This window comes from Cavia porcellus, unplaced genomic scaffold (genome assembly GCF_034190915.1).
Source record: "Cavia porcellus strain 051 isolate PalLab524CR breed Dunkin Hartley unplaced genomic scaffold, mCavPor4.1 scaffold_1, whole genome shotgun sequence".
NCBI classification, from domain to species: domain Eukaryota; kingdom Metazoa; phylum Chordata; class Mammalia; order Rodentia; family Caviidae; genus Cavia; species Cavia porcellus.
The window spans coordinates 209,336,121-209,360,898 of NW_026947484.1; the positions used below are offsets into that span (position 1 = coordinate 209,336,121).

The following is a 24,778-nucleotide window of genomic DNA, read 5'->3' on the forward strand; positions in this document are numbered from 1 at the left end:
TCTATTCCTTCTCTCAAAATTAAGTACTTTCATAAATTCACAAGAAAATAAGTCAGAGTTTACTTGTAGCTTCACTGCTTGAAAATTATTGCAGTAGTGTTGGATATGCTATTGGTGACATCGTCATTTGAGTAAATTGAATCTATACCAAACTAACAGAAGGAAAATGGAACAAAACCAAAAGGTAATTTCTATCCTTCTATCAGGGGAAATGAAGTAGAAAACATTTTTAACTATTTACTAATAACCTATTTTCATAAATCTAATCTATATGCTTAGCTAATTTGCATAGTTGAAGTTTTTAAAATTTTATTTTAAAGAGAATAAAACCAAGCAAGGTAAATTGAATAAAGCCCATCAAAACAAGACAGTGTAAGTGATACAGGACTTCAAAACAATATATAGTGACTCAACAGTGGTTACCATAATGCCTCTTGATATCTTCAAAATAACTACCCATATCTTCAGACATAATAAAATCAAACAAAACAGAACAGAATCTAACCAACAAAAACAAAACAATAAATGCAATACAGGACTTCAAAATTAGACAATAGTAAATCCAAAATGGCTACTGTAATATATCTTGTTACCTTTGAAATAGCTGCCCATGCCTACAGATATAATAAAATCAAATAAGATAAAACAAAATAAAATCCAACCGAACAAAACAGTGAAAATGATACAGAATTTTGAAACAAGATAATAGAGAATTAACAATGGCTACCACCTTCAGAAGGAGATCCCCCATGTAGACTGCACTGTGAATTGTTATCCTCTTAATAGATGATCAGACTACCAGCTTAAGGCCTGCAAAGTCAGTGAAACACTAAATACTACAAACATTAAGTTGCATTTTACCTCATTAGTTCTCATCACAGCCTGTGTTTCTCTGGATCAGCCAATCACTTACAGGTGTGGGTAGGGAGGCGGATGTTGGCTCTTCTTGTCTCCCTTCCTGTGTGCCCAAAGAGGCTGGCATCTTGCTCTCCCCCAGTGAGCCAACTCACAGGAAGTCTTAGCTTCGTTTTGACTTCTTGTTCTCTTCCCTTGCAGTCTGCAAAGCCGTAGTTGAGTTTTATAATTTAAAACATTTTGAAATTCCACTTGACTCTTTTAAATAATCCAACATGAATAGATGATTTAGAAATGGACTTTCCTCTAATTTAGAATACTTGAAGATGAAAAGATTTTCTCTGAAATACTCACCTTTGAGTTCATTTGAATTTTCAGGTACACTCTGTTTGCTCATGACCTCACTTACCAGTTTGAGCCTGCTTCCTTTGTTAGCAGAAGTCACTTTCCTGTATTCTAGCATGTTTCCTTTAGATCCTAAAACTTTCCAAAGAAAAGTAAATAAATAAAATGTCATCAGAATATGTATTTGTCTTTGACCTTTCTGAATCAAATGAGTTGCTTGTCAGGTTAGTAACTGACAAATATGTTATACAGAATTCTGGATATTATACAAGTAAATATTATCAGTAATTTCAGATAAAAAATGCATTTTGCGAACTCACTTAAAATGTACTTCATATGCAGCTTGCTAATTAAAATGATGAGACAGAAGCCAGATGCCCCATGCCTGTAGAACCTAAAGAACTTGAAGTATTTTAGCAGGAATGGTTTAGCAGTCATCTATTCAAACAGCATTGTCTGCCAGATAGAGTGGTAAATGCCTGTTAGAGTTCCAGTACTCCAGAAGCTTGTGGCAGGAACATCACTGCCACCAGGACTGCAGGACCAGCACGGGCAACACAGGGCTCTTTTAAAAAAAACTATTCAAGAAGAATATTTGAAGTTTTCTGTTTTTTACATTTGTCTTATTTAGAACTTTTCTTTCAACTCTTTCCTACTCAAAATAACTATGACTTCATCTTTTGTGGAGTGGGGAAGTTATTAAACAAAAACTGAACTGATTGTATGGATGTTCAAATCAATAGCAATCCGAAGGAGAAATAAATTTTTAATTGAAATAGGTAATGCTTCCCTTGGGAAGCAGAAAGGAAAGCTTACCTGTGGTCTATTCTCTGAACACAAGTGTTTGCTTTCCTTTCCTTTTGAGTATTATTGGGTTGTGTGCATGCATTAACGGTACCACAGAATATATCACAACTAAAACTCAGGTTTCCTTTAGCATTACTATATTTATTCTACAAATGTTACATAGGACTTAAAATGCTAAGTATTTCGAAGCACTGCAGGCCCAATAAACACTCCACATAGTACTTGACCTGGCAGACATTCAGTTTTTAAAGAAAAACTGTTTATTAAATATGCAATGACAAATTTAACGCTTACATCTAGAGGGTTTGTTTCAGGAGCTATGAAAGTATACAGCCGGATGTCAAAAACTAACCTGAAACACTGGCGAACATCTCCTCAGTATTGTATTGCCAAAATGGCTCCAATGAGGATTGATGGTTGGCTAAGGGAAGATGGAGGTGAGGTGGGAGCACAGGTGACCATCTTGAATAAAATAAAGTTATTAGTGCAAAGGTCCAGAGAGGGAAAAAAAAAAAAAAAAAAAAAAGAGCTGTAGAATTGAAGGAAGCTCTTAGGGCTAAAAATAGAGAGCAAGTCAGTGGTTGTCATGAGATGAGTTAATGGAGAGGAGATGGGACCAGATCATAAACATCTTCAAACATTCCATTGAAGTTCTGAAATTTCATCCTAATCGCATAATATTGGCTGATGTATGAAGAATAAATGGGACTGATTAAAGAGAGATACTTTTAAAAACTCCAATAATAATTGGGCAAGAGAGATTTTTGAGGTGGATTTGTGCTGGACATAAAGCTATGCAAGACATAGTGGGAGTAGTCTGCTAGAAACAGAACGAGGAAGCACAGATCACGAGACCATTAGGAAATCACAGCAATGACAGACAGTCCACTGAATGAAGGACGTGTGTTTTTGAAAAGTAGTTCGTGTTTGCTTTTCAAATTCTAAATGTAGAAAGTATTGATTATATAAATAATATCTAAGACGAAAAATAGCAATAATCATACTGCCCTTAAAATAATGAATATTAAACTTTAGCACAGCTTTAAACTATACATATATGAAAACACACAAATATATTTTATGCAAATTGTTCTCATATTTTAAAACCAAAGATCAATATGAAAATTTCTACAGTTTGTATCCTATTTTGAATATGATCAGTTTACCAAGGATATATTCCTACACTATAATATGCTATTTTACAACATTTTAAAAATTGTATAAATAGAAGAAATACATATCATTGTCTTCATTGAATTTATATATGATTCAATTTTGATATTTGCATTTTTAGTTAAATTTTAATGTGTAAAATATTATCAGTCATATTTCAAATGGCAAATTGACAAGGTGTAAAAAACAATTCTTTTCTGATTCTCAAAAATTTTATAATTAATATTGCAATAGGTTTATTGGGGGTACATATAGTACATTAAAGGCAAACACAAAAAAAGCAAAACCACCTGTAAATTATCTCAAATTTAAGAAAAATAATATACTGTTTTTTCCCTAGGAAAATGCTTCAAGCTATATTACATTGTAGCCCTAATCTGAGCTATTATCACCTAAATGTCTTAGCTCAAAATTCTATTTCAACTAATTTTTAAGGAATAGAGAAACTCTCTTAGGAACCTTTATAACTCAGCACTGAGGTAGCAGCCCAGATCCTGCTTAAGGGCTTCGTAAATTAAGAAAATATTCATCTGTTTGCAAACATTATTCAAGGTCAATTTAAGCAATTTCTAGTGACAATTTTTTTAGAAGCAATGCACGCGTTTAGTTTAGGTCTATGAATAGGGGATATTGTTTATGGCTTGTATTTGTACTAGAAGCCATCATGCCTTTTTAGGAATAACTTAATACAAAGTAGAAAGCTGAGTATATAAAAACATACATACATATTTTCAAACATTATATGTTAAGCCTTAAATGAAACTGAAGAACACTCAAACTCACTTTTGTCAAAGCCTTTTCCTGAAACATTTTGATGATGCAAGACGTAATTTCAAGTGATTGATATAACAGTTTCGGTGGAATACACAAGAACTGTTTGCATTTGTGGTTTTCTCAAGTGAGACAAATAAGGAAATTTGTTTTCTGAATAGGAAATAAAGTATGCTAGGCCTATTTTAGATGCTTTAGTGTGCCAAAGATGGTATTAAGTTTTGTGTTCATAAATTATTAATCTGGACTAAGAGGTTGAATGTATTTTGAAAACTTAAATCTGTTTCAACTGAACATGTTTAACTAGTTAATAAGAAACATCAAAAAGACAAAACCCTGAGGTCAATGGTCATTTTTGTAAAGCTATTATATGCTGTTTAAATTGGTTGTTCGGGTCTGTCTATAACATAAGTTTTAATAACCTAGCTCAAATGCAGATTTCTAATTTTCAATTAACGTAGGAATAATTTTGTTTGCTAAAATAAAATAAATGAATGAATGACAAGTCTGAAACATGAGATGTTCTAGGTAGAACTTTTTAAAATTCCAAATTTCAAAAAATCATGTGGCAACTGTATAGCTCAAGCTTTAAGTATTAACTTTTAACCTTTGACCTTACAGATTTTAACCAATGAAATGTCTCTTTAAACTTTAAAGGAAACAATGATAACGAGCGCCTGGCGATTGCTAGACAGCGAATTCCATATCGACTTGGTCGAGTAGTTGATGAGTGGCTACTCGACAAAGGTAAAAACATTGATTAAAACTTCAAATAAAAAAATAATTTGAACATAACCAAGTAGTACTTCATTGTAACACTAATAAACATAAACAATAAATTTTCCGTAAAACTAAATTAAAAACAAATTTAAAACAGTAAAATGTAGATAGTAATATTTGCATACCTTGTATAATAATTTCTATACATTTATAGACGTACCAGCTGTTTAATAATCTTACCCAGTTAACTTAAGGTTAAAGGGACTGTTAAATATAATCCACTAACTCAATCTTTGAAGGTACTCACAGCAAGCATTAACCCAAAATGATAAATCGTTCATAGATTATATGACATGTTCCAGCCTCTAAATTATTAACTAAAATATATGTAGTTCTGATATCTTTATTATGGTCCTGAAAAAAAAAAACTCTTTGTTTAAACTTTAGGAATCTTAAATAGTGGGCAATATGGATTGCCGGTCAAAATGAAGTCCCTTTAACGTTTACAACCTTCTAAGAGCATTTCGGAACGAGCCCTCATTAAAACTGAACTTAAAGTTGTGTGCATGCTATTTATGGGCAGAGAGCAATCTGCTAAAACTGGACACTCAATTTTATAATGGTACTCTTGCTAAGGATTGCTGTTTGATGGAAATGTGCCATGATTTCTTCATTGGTTTGTGTATCATTCTTGAAGCCGCTTTTTTACATCTGAAGCTATGTTTTTTTCCATTTTCTTTTGTTTTGATAGACTTGCTGAAAGACAATCAGAAAAATACTTTAGGAATTTTTTTGTCTCTGACATGCTCAGTGTAAACCATGCATTTCTTTTCAGTGTGATTGCCGGAAAAATAGAATAATTCAGATACCAATGGACTATTGCCTTCAAAACATAAAACATGTCTAAAAAATAGTATGTAGATATATGTGGAAATTATGTAACTTACAAAATTTGTACCATAAAATTTAATGTTAGATTTCAGCTTCTATAGATTAGTTTCTGTCAGAGGTAATTTTAGGATGACAAATACTTGAAATGTTAGATATGTCACACTTTTAAATTTAATGATTTAGTCATGGGACCAACAATTTAAGATCTGGAGAGAAAAGCAAAAGGGGATTCAGAAAAATTGAATTGTAATATATATCTTTGATTGGTCTTTTAGCAAAAGCACTACATTTACAATAAGTTAAAAATTTACAAGTATTTGCCAATAATTATGCATTTCATGGACACCTCATTTTTAAGCAATGAATTATGAGTCAAATGCCTCTCTTATAGTTTATTGCTCTCATTATCCACCCCATGAAAGATCTGTTTTATCATCCTTTGTAGAATGTAGAGTTCACAATCAACATTTTTGCATGTATGTAATATTATCTTTACAGGGCGTCAGCTCACAATCTTCAATAGCCAAGCAACCATAATAATTGGCGGGAAAGAGCAGGGCCAGCCCTTCCAGGGCCAGCTCTCTGGGCTTTACTACAATGGCTTGAAAGTTCTGAATATGGCAGCCGAAAACGATGCCAACATCGCCATAGTGGGAAATGTGAGACTAGTTGGTGAAGTGCCTTCCTCTATGACGACTGAGTCGACAGCCACCGCCATGCAGTCAGAGATGTCCACGTCAATCATGGAGACCACCACGACCCTGGCCACAAGCACTGCAAGAAGAGGAAGACCTCCAACGAAAGAACCCGTCAGCCAGGTGAGCACATGCGTTTCATTCCTTTGTTGTGGACCTGTGATTATAAAGTGCAGTTTTCTGCGTTTGTGTTTACGAAAATGGGACCTGTTTTTTCTCATCTCAGACACTGTGGTTCCTTTGAGACTTGACTTAGCAGATCTCTTGGTATGCATATGAAATGTGAATGTGTTGTGAATGAGAGCTTTGTGGGCTTTTTATGGGAGTTTTGGTTGTGACAGTTTGTGAGCTGTTGACTCATAGTCTTGATAGGAGAACCTTGGTCTTGGTCAGGCTGGTGTGATTGTCTACAGTCTCAACTTTTTAAGTTTTAGGAACAAGGAAATGAATAAAATGATTGAAAGTTCTTGTTTGTTTAAATGCAGCACTTCATCAAAATAAAACACAAGCAAATTTTAATATTAGTGATATTTCTGAAACACTAATTGTATCCTGAAGTCTGGAAATCTTGAATTGGTAGACAAGTGACTGTTGTGAATGGTATTGGACATCAGAGATGCAAAATATGCTATTTATGAACTATCTTAGGCTAAGATATTTTGTATGATAGTTGGCTAACTGCTGTTACGTAGGGCTTATTTTAATAAACTTATTTGATCTTGTGTCTAAGTTTTTGAAAAATAGAATTTTTAGGGCCAGGATGTTTCTCAGTTGGAAAAGCACTTGCCTAGCTTGAATGAGGCCCTGGGTTCTATCCCCAGCTCTGTAAAAGGAAACAGTGAATTCATTAATGTGGTATTGACACAACTTGGAAGTATATTAATTCAATCAAGGTTCATGTATTGATTGTCTACTACATATTAGGCATTGACTTAATTATTGGCATTGTGTTAATGAAGAACACAGAGTAGGGAAAAATGACTTATGAAATGCTGTTGTTAAATGCTGTCATATTCAGTTGTTAATTGTTTCAGAACTGTGTATTTTGTGTGTGTGTGTGTGTGTGTGTTCCCAAATTGCCTCTTCTGTTTTTAAACTTAGTGTCTTCAATAGGTGCCATAAAAACTTTTTTCTAATACATGATCCTCACTGTTCTAGGAAACTGCATTCTAAAGGAGCAAGATTAAAAACAATCATTGAATAGGAAAGGGTGATAGAAGTGGAATAGGGGAAGACAAAGTCTCCTAGGAGAAATGACCCTAAAAGTGTAAATTGTGTATAATCATAAGTATGCCACAGTGCTGTTTTGCATAGTTTGTGTCTAGATATACCTATTTTCTGGCACCTTTCTGCCTTTTCTTGTTTTCTTTCTTTCTTTCTTTCTTTCTTTCTTTCTTTCTCTCTCTCTCTCTCTCTCTCTCTCTCTCTCTCTCTCTCTCTCTCTCTCTCTCTCTCTCTCTCTTTCTTTCTTTCTTTCTTTCTTTCTTTCTTTCTTTCTTTCTTTCTTTCTTTCTTTCTTTCTTTCTTTCTTTCTTTTTTAATTTGGCCACAAAGTGAAATGGGCTATCTCGCAGGACATCAGTATGTATTTGTTGATCACTCTCTACATGTACTAGACACTGATTTAACATGGCAATATATTAAGTAACAACAAACAAAAACTCTTGCCCTCCTGGAATATTCATTTTATTGGGACTGTTACCTGAAGTATAATCATTTTGGTGATCTTGTTTATACTTGCAAGATCATTGATAATATTGTAATAATCCCTTTGATGAAGATGATTTCAACAAGAGTATTCATGAAATTATCCTTCATAAGATCCTTTTCCAATAGCTCTCTTTGGTACTCTTCCTAATGTTTCCTGAAAGTGCTGCTATCATGGTTGATTTATGGTGATTTATTTATTCTAAGCAAGTTATTAAAGTAAATCTGATATGGGAAAAATAAAATACAAAAGAATTGATAGACTGTTTCCTTTATATAAAATAACTCATAAGAGAACATTTAAGTATATTCAGAGTTGAAAATATTTCTGTGAATATAATTTGAAGTAGATTTTTTTTAGTAGTCTTGTTTCATTGGTAATGAAATTACAGTTACCAAAACTCCTTGATAAAACAGATGTATCCTAAAATAAGAAAGGAAATATTATCAGTTTCCTTATTTTGTCAACTAGTATCAAAAAGAGAAATATCATCTTTTAAAATCTAGAAAATAACTTTTCATTAAAAAGATAAATACGAAGAAATGGAGGGATAAAATATGTGTGTTTTCTAATATTAGTTAATGCAAAAAGAAAATACTTAACTGCTTGTAAATTGCCAATGAAAAAGAGTCTATTATGAACTATATATTAAATATTTAAAAGAAGCAGCGTTTTATAGAAGTAAGCAATGAAATCAATTAGTGATTACTTGGTTCATTTAAGGAAGAATTGACTTAAATAAGATTTCTAGGTTCATTTAAAAATAGATATTTTAAATCTTTGTATTTTAATAGATTAATAACAATTAAATCATTTGAATTAGTGTGATACAAATATCGTTGTTACAAGTTTCAATCGTAACTACATTTTCTTAATGTTGAACAAATAGTTTTTGAAATTCCTTTATGATGATAAATCTATGATTACCATTAATAATATAGTGTACCTATGTTTGAGAGGAAAGTCATTAGAAGAGAAAGCACATTGTTTGTTTGTTTTTTGTCTTTTTTATTTTTATCGGTACCAGAGATCGAACTGACGACTGCCTGCTTGCAAGGCAGATGCTTATGCCACTGAGCTAAATCTCCAGCCTACATTGTTTATTTTTGAGCAATAGAATAATTTTTTGAAAATTTTTCTTACCTCACAATTGATTTTTAACTTCTACTCTATAAATACAAGAGATCATTGAGATATGTAAAGTAATTGTTAGAATTATTCCACATATAGAAAGTTTAAATATGAGAGTGTTTTGTTATGCTAACTCCAAGATGCTAGACCTTTATCTTGTGGTTTTTTTTTTTTTTTTTTTTTTTTTTTGCAGATTATATGCAGCATTTCTCATTTAAACCTTGTCCATACCTGCCTGCTTTTATCAACTGTCTTACTAAATTGTGTACTAGGAAGGATTCTTTCATTTTCCAGAAGTCATACAAGACTGTTTTTTCAATCAAAGTGTATTTTCCTTGGTGATGACACTGAGCCACTTAGGCTACAATGATAGTGTACTTAGAGTGATTGCATGTTTTAAAACTACAAAAACAGATTCTTTTGGTCAAGTAGAATTAAATTGGATTCATTTTGAATAGATGAAATGAATTTTGTTCAGTCATCCTGTAGGGCAAAGGAGTAGGTGAGAAATGTATTTCAGTTCTGGAGTATTCATGAAAATATCCTTCACAACATTATGTTTAGATTCCTCTTAAAATTAAATATGCTTTAAAAAGAAAAAGCTGAAGGAAATCTTTTCTTCCAAGAAATGATGAGTGTTTATACTGATGTTTATAAAGATATGATTAATATCGTGAAGTAATACAGACATGAACCAGACCTTTTTATTAGTTTTTTCCTGATGTCAGTATAACAATATTGATGGTACTATTACAACAGATTACATAAGGTTTATAAAACTTGTTTTACTTAGAATTTTTAATTGTTATACCTTCTCATAAGACCCATTCATCTTCCATGGAACTTTCCATGAGGCTTATCCTCTGCAAATATTTGCAAAAATAAATGATGTCATGAAATTCTTTAGAATTACTAATACTACTTAAGATCAGGGAAGAGATGTCATGCAAGCATGTTAGCTGCTGAGTGCCCCCTCATCCTCTGAAAGATTTGGCTTCGTCTTATAGTGACACGAATCTCTGTGTAAATGAAGAAAAGGGAGATGCTAACTTTCCATTTGCCAATGTGTATAGGAAAAAAAGTGAAGCTGTTCTATGGCTTTTCTGATAAAAATTGTGCTATTTCTTTTGTAATATTCTTTGTAGCATATATTGGATCTTCTGTTCTCCACTTCAATAGTATATTACAACCTATACACTTTAGAAGATTTGGACGCTTACCTGTATTTTCCCTTAGAGAGAATATGGCATAGTGCAAAGAGCACAGTGACCTGGTTTCCACCTCCAGCACAAGCAACTGCCTCACACATGAAAAATATTTAGAGCTAACCAAATACACTTTTCAACTTATAAGAACAAATTTTTTATTAAAAATATTAATTACCCTTAGTAGTATCTTCATTATTAGAAAATAATTATATTACATAATTATGTGTGTTTCTTACAATTCTGAACTTTTGGAATAGCATTGACATGATAATTAATATTTTCTCTGGTCCAAATATTCCACACAATGTCCCTAAATTAATGTATATTTTTTGGAGTAAGTTTGAGTGCACACAGTAAAGAAAAACACTTGGGTGTAGATATTAAAATACATACAAAGTCATGTTTCCTGGAAAGTAATGGTGTGTGATAAGAAGAGTATAATTCACTGTAATTTTAAATATGGGCAAGCAATTGCTACTTAGAAGTTGTATTTCTCTCTCATTGCTGGCAAGCAAAAGTGCCACAGGATATGCATTTTAATGGGTTTATTTTAAGAAAATTCTTCGAAGTACATTTTTTTGGGGAGCTGGAGTTTTCCTAGATAAAAAGATTCTCTCTTGGTAGACACAGCATTAGTTTTGAGATAGCTTCTGACAAAAATAGTCCTAGTATTTATTCATCCTAAAAGTATTTATTCATTCTTTCATTTATTCACTTGACATAGCAAATGTTTAGTAGACAATTATTATGTCCTAGATATTACTTTATTAACTGGAAATATAGCACTTTTCTGTATACAGTTCACATTTTAGTTTAAAAACATGGTCAATAAACAAAACACAAATCACATACATGGGATGTCAAGAGCTGTAGGGAAAAACACAGACAAAAAGGAAACGGATGATTGTGGCTTCAGAAATAAAATGTGAATCACTTTTGAATAGATGTGCAGAAATTATTAGTGATAACTTAATAATGTCACTTATAAAAGACATTGACATAATGTCTTACATAATTTTTTCTCATTGCCCAGACAAAAATACATGACACCCAAAAATAAAGGGGAAAGGTTTATTTAACTCACAGTTTGTAGAGGTTTCAATCCATAATCAACTGGCTCCAAGACAGAGTATTACAAGACGGGACAACAGTTCATGGTGATGGTAAACAACAAAAGCAACAAGCAAGAGACAATGCATTTTCTGTTTCTTATACTGTATGCAGGCTACCTGCTCTAAGGCAGGTATAGCACTCACCCCTGAACCATAAATAAATCACAAAAGCCCCCCCCCATGACTGCATGAAGGGGGGAAGATCTAGATACAATTCATAACATTCTACCCCTTGTCCTCCAAAAACTCATGTACATTCCTTAACACAAAAGGCATTTAGTGCATCTCTAGGAGTTGCCAAAGTCCTAATAATTTCAGCACTGATGAAAAGTCCAAGTCCCAGGGGCTGGGGATTTAGCTCAGTGGCATAAGCACCTGCCTTGCAAGCAGGCAGTTGTGAGTTCGATCCCCGGGACAGATAAAAAGAAAAAAAAAAAAAAAGTGTAAGAAAGAAAAGTCCAAGTCCCATGTCACCACTAAGATTGAAGGCAAACTTTTAGCTGTGAGCACCATACAAAAGAAAACAAGCTTAAACACTTCCAACATTCAATGGCACAGATAGATATTTCCATTCTAAAAGTTAAAAAACAATGTGGTATATGAAGGAATGGGACCAAAACAAGTCCAAAATCCAGCACAGCAAATATCAAGTCCTGTAGTTTCATGTGTACTATCCAAGGAAATCTCTGACAAAATGTGAACTCCAAAGGGCTTGGCTGGCTCCACCACCAATGGTACCCAATGGTTATAGCTCCCATGGCTTCTCTCTGAGCAAGCTCTGATCCCCTGCCTGCAGTTTTCCTCAGAATATCCATGTTCATGGTTTCTCTAAAATTCTGTGGTCTTAACTGCACCTTTGATATAACACTCATAGCTTCACACACTGCCCTCTCAAAGGCATACTGCCTGTCGCCCCAAGCCTTCTTCTGAAATCTGGGAAGAAATCTTCCTAACCCCACAACTCTTCCATTCTGTCTGAATTAAAAAACAGCACCATCTGGATACTGCCAAGGGTTGCTGCCAGCAGGAATAGTAGCCAAGCTTTGCTCTCTTTCTCTCAGATGTAAGGCTTGAGTGCCAGGATCGCTAAGCACTATGAGTCCAATTTGGAGGAACAGATTTTAAGAAGATAACCAATCTGGAACATGGTGCTATGGGGCTTTCTTCTGAAAGCAAAGTCTTTTACTTTTGCAATTATGAGGCTTCAAAGGGTATAGTCCTGCTAATTCTTGTGATGCCATTGGGCCCTCTTTTCTATTCTCCTGTTCCTTCTCAGCAATAAAGATCTCCTTTGCTCTATCTTTACAGTCCATTGCTTTTCTGAAGCTTTCTTTCTGGCCAAACTCAAAATGTTTTAAATCATTCTGCTGGATTCTTTGCACTTTATTACCAACATAAATCTGACTAAAAGACCCCAACGGTCACCATGCTATGCCACAGCCTCAACATTATACTGCCTTGAAATTTCTTCTACAAGATTGATTAGTTCACACTCTTTAATGTCAGACTCCCGAAGAATCTCTGAACATGAGCAAAATACAGACAAACTTTCTGCTAAGCCATAACATATATCATCTGGTGTCCAGCAGCCAGTACAGTTCTTCCAGCAGAAACTTCCCAAACATGGTTTGTACTGGCAGAATTTCTATCAGCCTTCTGTTCTTCTGAGTGTGGTCATAATCTCGCGTACAGTACAACCTATATTTTTCAGCTGGACTCTCAAGCCTTTCCTAACTCCTCCCCTTCCAACAAGCCAGTTCCAGAGGCTTCTGAACCACATGGTCAGGTAATGTCACAGCAACTACTCCACTCCTGCTACCAAATTCTGTCTTAGTTACTTTTCTCTCATTGCTGAGACAAAATATCCAACACCCAAAGTTAAAAGGGAAAGGTTTGTTTAGCTCACTGTTTGTAGAGGTTTCAATCCTTAATCATCTGGCTCCAAAAAAGAGTAGCACATAGCAGAGGGGCAGTATCTCCAGGAGGTAGAAATCAGTAAAAGCAACATTCAAGAGATAAGCCTTTTTTCTGCCTCTTATATTTTATGCAGGCTATCCACCCTAGGGTAAGTGTAGCACTCATACCCTTAATCCCAGCAGTGGTCCATGAATCAATCACAAACTCTAGATTCAGCCCCCTCCTCATAACTACATGAACTTTGGAGGTGAGAGAACATCTAGACACACACCATGACACATATTCATAAATAAAAACTTCCCAGATTCAGAAGATCACACCCCATGTGCATGGGGCCAGTGGCAGCTAATTACTTTGTTAGAGAGCTAGCAGTCAGAGAAAAGAGCAAAAGTGATACCAAGATATGCTTTTTCAGGTCCCAGCCTGTATATCCTTTGGCTTCTAGCATATATCTCAATTAAATCGAGAAGTTTAGTCATCCTAATATACCCAAGTGTCTGAGGAAGAGGTAGAAATTTTAAAAGTATAACATGATATTGCTACTCCTTTCAACACATATGACAATCAAGGCATGCAGAGCTAAATATCTTACCCCAGCCTGTGTAGCCAACTCCTTTTTCTCAGTTCTGTGAAGAGTGCTTGTCATCTCTCTTTCCACTGAGCCTGTGTTCAGAATCTCATCTCTTCTTACCTTATAACCTTACCACCTCAATCGCAATGTTCTCTAAAGTGTTAGACTATTGCTTTGAAAATACCAATGTATTCATACCATTTACTTCTGTAATACATTTATGTACATTGAGTGAAGGGAAGAATCTTTGGATGATAACCAAGATGCAGTCTGCACAGCTGGCACCAAACCTTTCTGCCCATCTGCACAATCCTCGTGCGCTTCTCTAGGTCCTGTTGAGCTTTTCACGTCCACATTAACCTCTAGCAGTCATGGTGTTTTTCAGCGCTGAGCCTACTGTAATGAAAACCCTTTCTACAGAAATCTCGCTGAATTCCTTATGGAATTGTCTTCCTGTGAAGCTGTCTTCCTTAATAGATTGTACATTTCTTGAGGCTACGAATTATGCTTTATTTTTCTTTATGGACTGAGGATAGTACCTGGCTCAGTGTTTGAATGATTGGCCAATCTATTAACAATTTTACCATTCATCATTATAATTAAATTATTTCTTTGTTAGAAGTACTTAATTTCTTATATTATTCACTTTAAAGTATCAAAATTTCTCCAGGTGTCATATTTTATGAGTTGCATTTGCTGTTCATCTGAAATCCATATTTTAAACAATGAAAGTATTAAGCCTTAATTATTCCTAAAAGATAACTGTCTTTATCAGACATCCGTACTACAAATACTACAAAAGTTGCTGTCCTTCTGGGTCTATATTTCATCTTGGGCTCTAAACTTTCATTCTTTCTTCAGGAAATGTGAGCATAGATTTAAATTATCATTAATTAAGTGATAAGACCCCCATCTCTAAACATTTATAATTCTTGACTTCTGTGATTCAGATTCATAAGGTGAGATTTTAACTTTTTATGATCATTTTTATAGTCATCCTCACATGTAAATTTGCTTAGAGTTTTATGATTTTTCTAAATAAATTTTGTTTAGCACAACAAAATTTTAAGTAACACTAGACAAATACTACATTGGTGTGTAAAAGAGTAGAAAGTTAACTCTACAGAACACGAATAGTTTGTCCAAAATCACACAATAAATAAATGTTTGAGCTGTGCTGACATTCAGCCTTGTCTTAGGTTGTATTATTTATTGTGTGTCCTAGAATCTATTTAGGTATTGCTTATTAATGTGAACCCATGCTAAACAGGTAACAAGATCACAATATAAGCCTGTGTCCTGGGCGTCTGACGTATGTAGACCCACATAGACATGGTTGTTAGGGGCAAAATAACAGGGAGATCAAGGGCATCAGATCTGGAAGGCCAGCTTTCCTTTTACTGCATAAATAACTGCAGATTTCTTAACTCTCAACTGTTCGGTTTGCCACCTAAAATATGAGAATTATGGCCTTGGAAATTTATTGCAAAGATTAGTTGACTCAGTCTACTGTGAGAATCATATAAAAGAAAAGCATGGTTATTTGAATAATGTTTTATCAATAGAATATGGAAATTTCCTATGATTCTTTCTAAAATGCAAAGAAATAAAGGAGCTGACATGTGAGCACTATTGCAATGATACTTACATTCAAAGCATTCTTCAAATTCCAATTGTAAATTAAAGTGTCTTTGTTACCTTTAAAACTATTTTCTCTGCCTTTGAAGAAGAGTTGTGGATTTCTGTTTCTAAGTCAGAGCATCAGTTGTACGGCATATACAAATTGAATTCTTTATGGAACAAAGTGATGATACACCCCTAGGGGTGTGTGTATGGGGGGAAGGCGCAGGGAGGATGGCTCAGGGAGTGAGTTGTCATGGGCATGTAGTGGGAGGGACCACAAAGGCCAAGTACATTGTGCATTGGGGAACTGTGTACTGATCCCTGCCAATCAGCCTCAAATTAATATTAACTTATCTTTCTGTTTTTCAAGTTGTTTACAGGCTGAAATTAATTCACAGAATGTGGATCTTGCAAATGTGATTTTTGTGTCTGTCTTTGATAACAGGTTTTGATTAGGGAACTTAAAAATTTGTAATATCCTGGTGTATGAAAACATAAAGTGCTTTCAGTGTAAGCTGAGCCAGATTGGTTTTGTGAGTTTTGATGTAATTTCTTTATCAACATTGGGGAAAATTAAAACTTTGTTTAAAATTAATTCATGATAGGAATTTCAGTGGGAATTTCCTTAGAGAAAACTAACAAGGTTGGCATCTTTTCTGATATTTATTGAGGTTTTTATTGAATAATTAGCTGATGTTTAGGTAGCAAGAATATAGCCATATCTATGTTGTCTAAGTTTTCATCAGCATGAATTATTTGTACTAAATATTTTAGGCTTTTAATGTTCAAATACATGTTTATTTTTATGTTTTACCTGTTGATTTATTTCTCTTTTATATATAATCATTTTCTTTGAAGGGGTAAGATACATAATCAAAATGTATGTAGGTGAGAATACTTTTATCGCTCATAGTACATATAAAATATTCAGCTTTATTCAATAAATTAACGATTTAGGATTAAATTTAAATCCAATATCATCTAGCACCTGCGCTAGACTTTCTTCTCTTCTGGTGTGAATAGTAAGTTTCCCATCTATTAAAAATGTATTACTGGTTGGAACCTCAACAGAAGGTTTAGGTAATTTATCTGTCTTAATTATGAACTTACCAAACACCTCGACTCTACTGTCATCAACACTAGTCTCTTTCTATAAAATTTTAGACTGAAAACACCAATATTAACCAATGGGTTTCTTTAGTAAATATTCTAATTGATTATTTTGCAGTGTGTGTATGTGTGGGGCTGAGTTTGAACTTGCTATCCTCCTGCCTCAGCCTTCCAGAATGCTGAGATGCAATAATCTCTGATGTACTTTTCATTTAAAATTGAAAATTACCACATTTGTTTTGTGACCTTCACATGTGCAATTTATTTTACTAGGTACTAGAATGTCATTCCTAAGAAGGAGGTAGCTGGCAGTTAGAGATTTTACAAGAACCATTTCTCAGACCATTAAATGATAAAATGCCCTATATCAACAATAACAAAGCTTTTGAACATCACAAATTTAGTCTTATATAAACAGAATCACTAATACAAGTGCAACTTGGAGACCAAGTTAAAGAAGAGAAGATATTTTAGTCCTTTTTAAAATAACAAACATATTGGGCAACATACTTTTATTATTTCGTTACCCTATGTGTTGACAATGTGCTAGACACTTTCCTGACTCTGGAATTATGCACTTGTTCTCCTTGATGTGTTTAAAATACAAATGGTGTTTGTGCAAAGTTTCTTTTAAAGCAGAGGTTATCATCCAATCTGATGATTTAGCAGGATATTTAAGGGCCTTGGCCTTTTGTATTCCCTTTCAGAGATTTCCCAACTGAGCAGGGTGTGGGCCTTCCCTTAAGAGTAACAGGGAGGAACCTAAGTATCTTCATGTTAAAGAAATACACAGTTTAAAGTGTGAGCCAATATGAATGGGAACATGTGTTTATCTAGACCATTCTCCGGGAATATTAAATATATATACGTAAGCAAAGCTCTTAGCATAGCATGTGGCACACAGCAGGTGCTCATTTTTCTGCATTGTGTCCCACCTTTTTCCTTTGCTTCTTTCTCTACTGTTTTTTATGTCTTGTTTCATGTACGACTCTTTATTGTAAGCACTATAGATTCTGACATGACTACCCAAATACCAAGTGAGAGAAATGTTTCTGAATTTGGCCCACATTCCCCTAAAATTGAGTAACAACTTTATTCAACTGTACATCCTCCAATATATTGCCTGTTGAAAGAAGTAAGCTCTCTGTTGTACCATGCTATTGAAGTTCTTATGAGATTGCTAAGAAATAATAACTCCACGCTTAAATTCAGCAGGAAACTTTGGCCCAAGAATGATTTAGAGATATTTATTGTCGTATTTATTTTCTGTACCATTTAGCTTACTTTTGGTGGTGCTCCCCCTGAGTATGTGTCAAAAATATGGTGTGCACACCTAGAAAATGACATTAAGTTCTAATGTCCATGGATCCAAAAGTGATGTAAGTTGTCTTCCAAATGAAAAGACACACTTTATATCTAAAAGGAAGTTTTCTGTTTTTAATATCCGTGTTTCAGCAATAAAAAGCCTCCGCCTTGATTCTTAGAAATTCTGTAGTGACATTTCCAGATTTGATTTGTCCCACACATAGCATTAACTAGAAATTGGCAATTATTTTAAACAGAGCCAACATGAAAACCCATAAAAACAAGACAGAAGATAAGACATTATGGAGGCAGCCACTGGATCCACTTGCTTTGTTATAAACTGAAAGACTTCTTCTGGCCAGTGTGAGAATTTTTATTGTAGTTTCACAGATGGTCTAATCATTTCTGTGACTGGAGTTGTCCGTGTTTTATTTAATGAATTACTTGCCCTATACACCCTTTTCATTTTGGCCTGACACTCTATATTGTATGGTAACTTGATTTACAAAGAAAGAGAAGAAATAAGCATGTATAAATCACAAAATCTGAATTTTGTCTTTGGTTTGCTAGCAATAATTAACTACTCACAGTGTGTAAATACAGACTACAACTTCCCTCTTTGGCTTCTGCCTGGGCTACCCCTCTACTTATTCCTTTAGCTTCCTGTATTACAGCTATATGTGTGATCTCATTAATAATAGAGTTATACTTAAAAAAACTAAAGCCTTATAACATTAGCAGTTTGGTACTTTCCCAAACAGTGTTACATGGAAGCATGTTTCTGTCTTTGTAGTGCTTTGAAAAGAAATCTGAATACACATTCAGATAGATAGACAGACAGACAATCTACCTATCAGAATTTACAACCTTCAGTTTTCTTTTTGTCCATTATTGTGAAGACATTTGCCTTACTAATCTGTATATGCTTAGCACCTTATGCACTGATTGGTGCAAAGTGGACCTTCAGTAAATGGTTTTTGAATAAGTACTAAAACACAGAATGCACAATCAAAGCCTGAGACAAATATTACTGTGTGTTGCCTATTCCTGAATTTTCCTGGTTTACTTCATATTTGCAGAACATAAAGATGGTAAACAGAATAATGGGATAAAATAATTTCCTTCATCTGTGAAGACTGTTTTAAAATACAGTTATTAGATTTGTCATATGCATACTTACTTTTTAAGTATATCTGTGATCAGAGGAGTTAAATTCCCGTTTCAATTTAGGTTACAGATACTCTACACATAACATCAGAAAGAAAGCTCTAGTAGTTGCTGTCCCAAAGATGAAAAGGAGAAATGCACAAAGGAGTGTGAGACCAGGTTAGTTGGCAGGTGTAAAACGCTATTGCAGAAGGTCATCATTTTGAAGTTTTGGTGGTTTGGGGGTAACAGAGTGGCAGTGCTAATAGCCCCTTCTCAGGAGGAGTGTTTTACCACTGGCATTGCTTCAAGTCAGTGGCATTTTGTAATAATAAAAGCCAAGCTGTCTGCTTTATTATGGCTTTAAAACTCTGTATTGAGGTATATTTTCTTGTTGGTACCAGAGTTGACCTCTCCTGTTGCTGGCTGTGATGAGACAGTCAGATTAATATTGTGTCAGAATTCTGAAACTGCTCTGCTCATTTTGAAGATCCAGGAACTCACACTTTCGGTGGATGTATCTGACTTTTTAAATATCTTCAGCCAGTTTTGCAGAGTTGAATAACCAAGTGAAAATCCCTAGAAAACCCGTCAGGAAGACTTAAGACCCAGTCTGCACCAGCAATTGGACAGGTTAATGAAAATTTCGCATATACATGGTATTTAGATGTTAACTATTGCTAGAAGCCTGGCAGAACTGGGAAACATTTTGAAACATATTCACTGATGAGTTTAGCAATACATAAAACTATGATATTTTCATTGGCAAATTAAAATGGGAACTGAGTGCACAGAATTAGAGAAGTAAAAGAAGAGATTAGAGGGACACACAGTTGTAACACTAATTGGTTACAAAGATTTGAAAGAATTTTAGAGAATGGATTGAATGACTTACACAGACAAATCTCAACAAATCCTATGAAATGTCAAAGGAATTTATTCTTACTGTGCAGGTTATTTGAAGATATGGTGCATTTTAATGATTGGCACCTCAAATTGCCAATAACAGCATTAGTAATACCATACACTTTCATCTACTTCTGAGACTGGTAGCAGAATCCTAACAAAATTCATGTTTCTGCTCTGTGTATACAATAACAGCTTAATATCATGCTGTTTTATGTTGTTTTGTATTTGGATCACATTTGCCTTCCATATCTTTGTTTTTCCAGAAGTTCCTCAGCATCTTTTGGTCTTGCACTGTTTCCTTTGCCTTTATTATATCAAAACTCTATATTTTCAATCCTAGCCACTTGTACCCCATCACCTAATATTTCCCATTGTTACCCTTGGTTCTTGAACACAAATCTAGACTGGTTGGTTTGTTTGTTTGTTTGTTTGTTTGTTTGTTTGTTTTGAGAGAATTCAGCCAGTTGGTGAATGAGGAGAGTGAGAGACAGAGATTTTGTTTTGGAGGCAGTCAACATGGTGGAATGCCCAAACGAGGACTGAAGTGAATGTCTAGAGTACGAGCCACATTTTTCAAAAGAGAATTTCTTTGTTTTTGGCCAGGTAAGGTAGCAAATGCCTGTTATTTCAGCATTTAGTAGGCCGAGGTGGGAGGATCACCTTGAGTTCAAGGCCAGGCAGGGCTGCATAGTGAGTTCAAGGTCGGCCTGAACTAGGTAGCACATTTTGTCTGACAGAGAGACAGACACATGGAGAGACAAAGACACACAGAGTAATAGAGACAGAAACAGAGTAAGGCTCCTTGCTTTTAAGATGAGAGCTATATGTATTTTTGTTTTTGCTTTGGAGGAGAAAAAGGCTACATTTTTCTATATTTCAAGTGATTATATTAGTTAATCATTCCCGTGTAGTAAATCATCCTAAGATTTAACAGTTAAAAATAACAAACATTTATTATCTCATCATTTTTGCAAAGCCAAGAATTTGGGTAAAATTTAACATAGTGCCTTTGACTCAAGGTCTCTGGTGAGGCTGGAGTCAAGTTATTTACTGGTCTGGTAGCCTTCCTTGAAGGTCCAGTTAATTGTGTTGGAAGGAGATTGGTTTCCCCACTCTTAAACTCATTTCCATTGTTGTTGACAGGTCATATATGCTCAGTTAGAGGCACAGAGTTGCTCTCTACAACTTGTAGCTTTTGTTTTGTTTTCAGAACAAGCAGAGAAAGAGAGAGAGACAGAGAGAGACAAGAGAGAGACAGACAGACAGAGACAGAGACAGAGAGACAGAGAGGATGAGACCTGTAAGCATGGAAGCTACAGCCATTTTTGTCACCTAACCTTAGACTCCATCATGGCTGCTGAATATCTCCTCAGTACTCAAGGACATGACAGTGATCTGAATGCTGGGAGCTTAGGATCACTAGGTACCATTTTACAGGCCCCCATTATGTTGCACACTGGTATAATTATGGTGGGTATTTTCTGTTAGTCTCGCTTCAGATCTTCTTCAGATTGCCTGAGTGTTGCTTTATCTCTTGGTAGCTTTTTGCATCATGGCATCCTGTGCTTCTTTCTTGTGTGTTTCATTCATCAACTCCTTTCATCCACTTTTGGGCTTTTGCTAGGGCATAGACACCACTTGATTTTGTTGTCTGAAACACATGAGTGTTTATAAGCCAATTTTCTCCTACTAGCTTTTATTTTTGTGATGTCTTAGGAGAGACAGACACAAAAGCATCGATATAGCCCACCAACTTGAACGGGCCATTAGAATTATTTAATAGGACTCAAAGAATTTAGAGGTTTCTGCACTCCTAAGTCACTAAGCAGAAAATATATTTTACATTTCACATAATGTTTTCATTATTCAAATTACAGATGACAAGCTCTCTCTGTGTGTCCACAATTAAGCTAGTTTTCAACTTTTAACAAATTCCAATATATGAAGAAAATCACACTACTCTAAATTCTGAGTTTCCTAGTTTAACCTTATTAGTTTAACCTGCTGAAGCCTCTACTTGTTTGAGCACTTATGGTATATAACTCTGGAAACTTTTAATCTTCCCAGGTTGACGAAGTTTGACAATAATCATCTGGACTCAAAAGGCAATCACAAAATTGTTAAATGATTCTGTGATTTATAAGGTCTGTGTTCTTTTGCGCTATTTTACTGTCATTTATTTCTGATGTTTGGAAGCAGATGATGTGGTAAGACAGCACAATAGCCATCATTCTCCCTAATACCTTATCTTTAATGAAATCTTAGAAGAAAATGGGTTATATTTCTGATTTTATAACCCTCTATTCTTCAATGAAGAAACCCCAAAATGAAAAGCCAGGTGTAGTTTTATCTTAGAATCCATTTCAGTTTGTCTGGAGAGTACGGAACAGTAATATTACACAGATATTGCAGCAGTGTATGAGGGAGAGAGAAATTTTGTTATTATCAACATTCTAACATTCTACCTTTTAAAATGGTAACTTCAAAATATTTTTATCAATTCTTGTGAAAATTAGGACAAAATTGCTTTTTGCAGAAAATAATTCTGAAACCAACAGAGAAAAACTATATCAAATCTAAATAACCTAACTAAAATTATTGTAGTCAGGGATGGTGGTGCATGCCTATAATCCCAGCACTTGGGATCTGAGGCAGGAGAATTGCTGTAAATTCATGGCTATCCTCCGGCTATAAATCAAGTTCAAGATCAATGTGAACTGCATAGCAAGACCTTGTTTCAAAAGAAAAAAAAATGTAATGTAAGTTTTTCATAGCTATGTATTCAGATGAAGACAGAGAAATGTGTGCATAGGTTTGTCCAAATTTGGATTAATAACTGGCATACTGTCTTTTTCCATTCAACTCACTTTCCTCTGAAGACAGTGTCCTGGATAAAGGTGAGCTATCCATTTCTTCCTGGGTACCTGCAGCATCAGAATAGTCAATTTGTTTAGTAGGCAGCATATGCTAGTTGAGTTTTGAAATTAATGTTCTCTCCTTTTCTCCATAGAGATATTCATTAGTAAATTTTGATAGTCACTGATCATATTATTCAGCGATCACTCAGCTATGTGACACAGAGTGTATTTTGAGCCAGATGATATAATTCCAAACCACTGAAGAACTCCACAGCTGTCACAACATTCATGATGAAGACATAAATACATATATTCATATTCATCTCTTTATTTAAAAGCCTTGTCATTGCCACTATTTTGGTGTCATTATTTGGGTACATAGTGAGTTCAAGGCCAGTCTGTATTACAAAGGGAGACACTGTCTCCAAAAACATACCAAATAATAATAATAATAATAAAATTTAAAAACAAGCCCACATACCCTACATTTTATGTTTTAGGCTATTGAAGTAAATGCTTTCTGTCATAAACTTTGTTTCTCACTAAGAATTCTTATTCAAGCCATAGACCACAGAAATATCAGAACTTAAGAGGATCAGTCATCTCTCTGAAGATGAAAATATTATGCAAGTTGCAACATAGCTGCAGAATTTTTTTCTTTTAATTCACCTTGACATAAAAATTAAAAAGCTGCTGAATTAAAGATGTGACAGAAGTTTTTAGTTGGTTTTTGTTTGTTTTGTTTTTGTTTTGCAATCCAAAGCTGTTTTAGGTAACTAAAATAAAATAAAATACTTCCTTTTCTCAAATGGATAGAGAAAACAAAGCCCCTGGCTTCCCAAATCTTCTCAGTGTTACATCAAATAGTCCTCATACTAGCTTTTATTTTTTCTTGTAAAATGCATTCTATAAAATGTTCTCCATTTCATATACCCTTCATTAGTGTATGATGAAATGAAAGAATACCTTATCAGACGTATGTCTTCAACTCTGCGTAAGCAAAAAAGATCAACTTGTATTTTCAATTTAAAAGAATGCATTAAACTTTCAAATTTCATTTTAGTGCTGGCCTGTCAACTCTAGTAATATCTGTTCTTCTCCTAGACTATAGAAAACATCAAAATAAACATTAGAGCACCAGTATTCAGATAAACCAAAAGAAGAAACATCATTTTTTAGAAAAGAAAGAAACTGTGGACAGATCTACATAAGTGTGAACAGTACACCAAACCAGATTAAAATGTGGGCATCATTTCATTGACTTGTAAAGTACATATTAATACAAAGGGCACTCAGGGAAAGGCACTGTCCTGGGTGGTGCAGAAACAGCAGTGGACACATGTTACAGTTGCTGTTCTCATGATAACTAAATTTCAAACATTTTTCTATAATAAAATGTTACAGTCAGTGGCTTAAACAGTATTGCCCAGCAGTTCTGGAGACCGGGAAGTCCAAATTCAACTTGTCAACCCACTGGGTTTCTTGGAAAGGGCTTTTGGACTTCCACCTTTTCTGGGTGTGGTTCAGTGCCCTCCCCTGCGTGCACTGGAGGAAAAGAGAGATCTCTAGAACCTTAAAATCAGTCCCTTAGGATAAGGACCCATCTTTATGATCTCATTCCACATTAATCACCTCCACAGGACCCTATCTCACAAGGGTGGTCTAATCGGAAGTTAAGGTTGACTCACAAATTGCTGAGGAACATAATGTTCAATCCAAGCCTACTCTGAACTTGAAGGGAATCTTACTGCTCAGTTTGGAAATTTCTTATATGTACTGCCTAAATTCTGCAGATTCGACTTCCAAACCTAACTGTACTTTCATTGGAAATTTCCTAAAATTAATCTTCCTTTCTGCTCTTCCCATTATCTCACTATGTCTTCATTTTGAGCTATGAAAAAATAATATTCCAATTAGTCTTCT

General features: G+C 34.6%; 1 protein-coding gene across 29 annotated transcripts in view; it reads left to right on the plus strand.

Moving 5' to 3' along the window:
* Positions 1-24,778, plus strand: part of Nrxn1 (neurexin 1) — a 1,032,692-nt gene that overhangs the window by 902,425 nt on the left and 105,489 nt on the right. For 19 of the 29 annotated variants that reach the window (XM_063228713.1, XM_063228704.1, XM_063228733.1 and 16 more), the window contains 2 exons: positions 4,609-4,698; positions 6,061-6,380. In XM_063228713.1, the coding sequence (XP_063084783.1) occupies positions 4,609-4,698; positions 6,061-6,380 (410 nt within the window). The remainder of the gene's footprint in view (positions 1-4,608; positions 4,699-6,060; positions 6,381-24,778) is intronic. The other 10 variants (XM_063228805.1, XM_063228823.1, XM_063228800.1 and 7 more) reach the window with 1 other exon arrangement.